The sequence below is a fragment of the Solea senegalensis genome, unplaced genomic scaffold, assembly GCF_019176455.1.
Source record: "Solea senegalensis isolate Sse05_10M unplaced genomic scaffold, IFAPA_SoseM_1 scf7180000016059, whole genome shotgun sequence".
NCBI lineage: Eukaryota > Metazoa > Chordata > Actinopteri > Pleuronectiformes > Soleidae > Solea > Solea senegalensis.
This window is the reverse complement of record NW_025321569.1, coordinates 23,672-29,671: the sequence shown is the minus strand read 5'-3', so window position 1 is coordinate 29,671 and position 6,000 is coordinate 23,672. Positions and strand designations below refer to the sequence as shown.

Here is a 6,000-nt window from a genome sequence, read left to right as displayed (position 1 = left end):
AGATTTGATTTGAAAGGGGATCATGTGACCATGTGGTACCTGGCTGGGGTTTTAACTCAAGGCTGAAGACTTTTCTGTTTGCCGCTGCATTTCAGTAATTCTTAATTTTTATAAATGTCTCTTTTTTAAGCTTTTTAATGTTTTATGTAAATCACTTTGAATTGCCTTGTTTAATTAAAGGTGCAATACAAAGAAACTCGCCTTGCCTTGTATTGATGGAGTGATAAATGAATTATTGTCCAATAACCCATGAAGGTTTTAATAAACTAAAGTGCAATCCTTACAATCTGTTGACTGCATCCTTCAGAAGGATCCTTTCTCTGGTGTGTCAATTCCCAAATACAATAAGTTTAAAAGATCCTTTTAGGTTTAGAGGGTGTAATGTCGTGTAAAAAAACAAAACAGAAAATGAAACCTCTGTTTTCAGTTATAGATCAAAGTAAAAAGGTAACTACTGTAGCCTCATTTAAACGAAAAGCTTTTCAATGTTAAGTTGCAGAGTGAGTCAAAAATGAGTGAGAACACGTTTCATGTTTTATAACATTTTTCATTTCTCTCCATGACAGTACATCCTCCCTCCTCCTCTCTTTAATAAATATTACATCCTTTTCTTATCTGTGGATGGCCATGCACAGCAGGGCCCACGTGATGCACTGAGAGAGAGACAGACAGACAGACAGACAGACAGACAGAGATAAAGAAGAGTGGAGAGGAGAAAAAAAGATGAGAGTGCAGATTTTCACATCATCGGAGGTTTTTTCATTGGAGGCCAAAAAGTCAACAACAATGGACAGAAATGACAGATCCAAACAAAAGAGCTGAGACACAATGTGAAAAAGAAATAAAAAAAGAAAGAAAGAAGAGAAATAATACTGCAAAACAGATTCCCTTTATCTTTACATTGGGCCAACAAATATTTGGTTGGTCCTTACGTTTTAAAATGTGCGATCCAGTGAAAGAAACAAGTCACTTGTAATAGTTTAGTTCTATATGGAAGAAAAGAAATGTTTGACATTAAGTAACATTTCCTGGTTTGTTCATTTCTACGACTACATTTCTTCTTCATTATTTTCATCATTCTTTCCTTGAGACATTCAAAAATGACTAGAATCACTATTGTTATTATTGCTGAGACCAGTAATCATTTTTGGTCCTCATTGTAACAGCAAATCAGAGCAGCCACCAGGTGACTTCTCAGAGCAGACAGAGCAGACAGCACTTCAGTCATTTGTAATAATAAATACTGTGATGGTCCTTAAACAAAAATAAAACCCAAAAAGCAACAGGAGGAGTGGGAGTGTGTCAGATGTAGAATGAAATCTGGTGTTGAAATGTTCCTTTCTTGTTTCAGCAGGCATTCGTCAGAGGAAGTGGAGCCCACACTTCCTGTTCCAGTGAGTCGGTGAAATGTTGCAGGTCAGTTTTATGAGTGGAGGAAGTGGAAGGTGTGAGACAGTTTCCACACGTTAACATACAGATGACTTGCAGCTGTATACGCTCATTACTGCAGGGCGGGTGCTGCCATCAGTTCCTGCCCCTGCATGTCCCACATGGGGGGGAGTTTTTTGTTTATTTGTGGAGTCGAGTATCACAGACAGTGTTGCTCCAGCAGAGGTACAGCTCATCCCTCAGACACCGGCTCTGTGAGTGTGTTGGTGGGTTGATCCTCGTGCACCTCTGGAACCACGATGCCCAGGTGGAGTTTCTCTAAAGACTGCTTCATCTGGGTGATAAACATGTTTGGGTCAGGTCAGATATACTGGATTACATGATGCAGTGCTTACATGTAGCCTTTATTGTCATTGCATACTTTGCGTTCACTGTCACCTTCACGTCACCTTGTCACCACGTTCACACCGTCACCGACACGTCACTTCACGTCACCCGACAAACATGTTCACACCGTCACCGTGTTCACACTGTCACCACGTTCACACCGTCACCTGACAAACCGTTCACACTGTCACACACCACAAACATGTTCACACTGTCACCACCCGACAAACATGTTCACACATTCACACTGTCACCGCGTTCACACCGTCACACATGTTCACACTGTCACCCACACACCGTCACCCACGTCACCGACAAACATGTTCACACTGTCACCACCGTCACACAAACATGTTCACACGTCACCAAACGTTCACACTGTCACCGTTCACACCGTCACCCTACAAACACGTTCACACTGTCACCACGTTCACACCGTCACCCGACAAACATGTTCACACCGTCACCACAAACGTTCACACCCTCACCCGACAAACCGTTCACACACGTTCACCGTCACCACTTCACACCGTCACACGTCACACCGTCACACAAACACGTTCACACCGCCACACAAACACGTTCACAACACACACACAAACATGTTCACACGTCACCCGTTCACACCGTCACCCTACAAACCGTTCACACTGTCACGTTCACACCGTCACCCGACAAACATGTTCACACTGTCACCACGTTCACACCGTCACCCTACAAACACCACCACGTTCACACCGTCACACAACACGTTCACACTGTCACACCGTCACCACAAACCTTCACTGTCACTGTCACGTTTACACCGTTGTTCACACTGTCACCAACACTGTCACTGTACAAACACGTTCACACTGTCACTATGTTCACACACCGTCACCATACAAACATGTTCACACCGTGTGTTCACACTGTCACACAATCGTTCAAATCACGTTCACACCGTCACCATGTTCACACTGTCATCGTACAATCACGTTCACACCGTCACCCTACAAACACGTTCACGCTGTCACCACATTCACACTGTGACCGTGCAAACACGTTCACCCTGTCACCGTCACAGTTTAACAACATACATTGTGTGTGTGTGTGATACTTGCCTGGTCAAGAAGTGTGACGGTGGACTGCAGGATCTGCTGCCACTTACTGAGCTGAGCCTGGTGAAACTGCCTCTGGAGCTGCAGGACCTGCGCCCACTCTCCGGCCGTCTGAGGCAGTGGACTGAAGAGAGGGTAGGGTCACGGTCATGGTCATCATCACTCATCTTTTTGATTTCAGTAAATTGACCTCAACAAATGACCGTTTCCTATAAAATGTTTTTGTTGTGTGTAATAATTTGGAACAGTGCATTTCAAGTTTTTTTATTTTTGAAAAAGGTTTGTTCAGTAACATCCAGATTATACGGTTGATGAAAATGATGCAGACGATTATTTACATCAACTATTTAGGAAAATCGGAGAAAAATATCATTTGCATAATAATTTGGAACAAAGTCAAACTCATTCACTCATTCACGCAGGTGACTGTAGATACCCACTAAGTGGTGGCTACTCGCGCCTTATTTCAGAACATAACTTCATTGTGTGTCACAGCCAAGCAACAATGTTGTGGAGCATGTTGTGGAGCATGTTGCATGTTGTGGAGCATGTTGTGGCGCATGTTGTGGAGCATGTTGTGGAGCATGTTGCATGTTGTGGAGCATGTTGTGGAGCATGTTGTGGAGCATGTTGCATGTTGTTGAGCATGTTGTGGCATGTTGTGGAGCATGTTGTGGAGCATGTTGTATATGTTGCATGTTGTGGAGCAGCATGTTGTGCATGTTGCATGTTGCATGTTGTGGAGCATGTTGCATGTTGGAGCATGTTGTAGCATGTTGCATATGTTGCATGTTGTGGAGCATGTTGTGGAGCATGTTGCATGTTGCATGTTGTGGCGCATGTTGTGGCACATGTTGTGACGCATGTCGTGGTTACATTAGGTTTTTCTGTTTTTCTGACTATTTATAGGTAACTCGCAGGAACTGTGGCAAATAATGAAATGAAGGGATTGTGATTTTTATGTGCATGAGCACTTTCTGTGGTTTGTTCAGGTGAATCCTGATAAACGAGGTCCCACATCACTCAGGACAGATATTAATAACAGGTCTGCACAGTGACACCAGTCTCTCTGGCTCTGACAGTGAATTCATACGTACTTCTCACCATAGTAAGGAGCGCTTCCTTCATACATTTACACAGATAATTATAATCCACCGTCTACTGCTTTGTCCTCCACATGATGGTGGTGGGCGGAGTTGACATACAGTGAGAGGCAGGTACATCACAGAGCCACACACACACAAGCAACCACCCACTCTCACAGAGTGTTAAATTTAAATAATAATCCAAACCGCTGGTGTCACGTGAGGTAGAGCGAGTGCACGTCTGACACAGATGTGTCTGATGATTTATTATTACTCAGTTCATGAGTAATAATAAATCATCTTATTCTCTCCCTACGTTGTTGCTCAACAGCTGTTTAAAGTCTGGTTCTGTCACAATGGCTTTGTTTTAGTTTGTGTGGTTAAGCAACAGCATGTGAGGAACACATGTGCAGCGTATTTAAACTGCATGGTAGTAAATATTAACTGCCATCACTATAGCTAATAATTATTATAATTATTATTATTATTATAGAAATAATGGCTGTATTTGCAGAGAGCCATTATTGATGCCCAGATGCCACAAGAGTCCATAAAGCTGAGCCTAAACACCAATTAACACCATGATCCCACTGGTTGAGGGTGAAGATGACAGAGTGGAAAGCAACGCAGCGTGTTTACCTGTCAGCAAGAGAATAGGAGTGCCACGTCTCCAGTGTATGAGCCGCTCTTTCCAGAGCGTACAGCTTGTAGAACAGCAGCATGTTGAGAGCCACCAGCACCACCAGACTGACAGGAAGAGAGACATTTCAAATCACAACAAATAATGAAGCTTCACTAAAGCAAAACTAAGATTCACAGACCAGCACTTTTGTACAGGAAAAATCCACTGAACATAAATATGTCACTCAGTGTGAGGGTCAGGGTCCACATGTATGTATTCTTCTTAAATGAGGACGTTTTACACTGATCTGAACTACAAGTACAAAGAGAAGTGTTCTTTGAAGAAGACAAATACGAATCATCCTGTTTTTAAAACAGTGTTCAGGTGTCTCAGACTGATGCCAAGCAAACCTCAGGACACAATTCACAACAGCAAGAGAATCTTCAGAGGATCCAAGTGAAGGATCCAAGTGAAGGATTCATGCACATCCACTGTGCATGAACGGGAGTTTAGACGTGATTCACACGGAAATGGTACAAAACAATCTTTTTCTTTGTTGTATTGAAAAGGTTTTCAGTTAATGCAGCATTGTTTCAGGAAATGTCTTCATCCACACGAAACCCCCCAAAATGACTCTTAATGCTGGAGTGCATCTGCCGACCTGCACACAGGATGTTTGCTTCACATTCTATCTGAGCAGCCTCTGATCTAGTGTGAAGGAGGGTTGCCAGTTCAAAGTTGGTCATGGAATGGGTTGCCCCCTCCAGAGGTTCACTATCACTAATATCTGTGAACTGTAATTTTAAAAGCTATTATTATAGTATTTGGATTTTTCCTGTAATATTTGACCTCTACAGTTCATACGTAAACATTCAAAACCTTTTATTTTATTGATACGAACCTGATACCGATCCTGTGCACAAGAAGAATTGCAGAAAGGAGGGAAAATAAGAGAAAAAGAGACGCATTGTGAGGCTGTGAGTAAGCAGAAGATTGATATCCAGCATGTGTGGATGACTGAAGGCAGCAGAAAGCAAATATCAAAACTAGGGGGTGGGAATTTTTAAGCATCTCATGATTTGATTAGATTCTGAGGACTTCGATTTAATGATAAAATGACATCAGATCTTTTTGATGTAAAATCAGATTCACTAAGACTTAACACAGAATTCATTCACTGCAGTGGTAATTGTTTGTTTTTTTATTTCCTATTCATTTGTGTGCTTTGATTCATTATGTTAAAAACAAGAAAAAAGAACGACCAAGCGCTGCCACCCCATTTCAGAACGATACAATCACACCAGTGATTAGATGAGGCAGGAACTTCTACATCCACCATATTACAGAACATAAAGAGAGACGCACTGTGCTACTAAACGTGTCAGAACACACACATGCTTTTGTGTGTGGACTTGAA

At 42.3% G+C, this 6,000-nt stretch overlaps 1 protein-coding gene across 5 annotated transcripts in view; it reads right to left on the bottom strand.

The window, feature by feature from the left end:
* Window positions 1–245: 245 nt before the first annotated feature.
* LOC122762752 (protein Aster-A-like) overlaps window positions 246–6,000 on the bottom strand; it is a 29,426-nt gene continuing 23,671 nt past the window's right edge. For 4 of the 5 annotated variants that reach the window (XM_044017934.1, XM_044017933.1, XM_044017931.1 and 1 more), the window contains 4 exons: window positions 5,485–5,496; window positions 4,601–4,708; window positions 2,880–3,000; window positions 246–1,723 (listed from right to left, as the gene is read on the bottom strand). In XM_044017934.1, the coding sequence (XP_043873869.1) occupies window positions 1,622–1,723; window positions 2,880–3,000; window positions 4,601–4,708; window positions 5,485–5,496 (343 nt within the window). In that variant the 3' untranslated portion in view covers window positions 246–1,621. The remainder of the gene's footprint in view (window positions 1,724–2,879; window positions 3,001–4,600; window positions 4,709–5,484; window positions 5,497–6,000) is intronic. The other variant, XM_044017932.1, reaches the window with a different exon arrangement.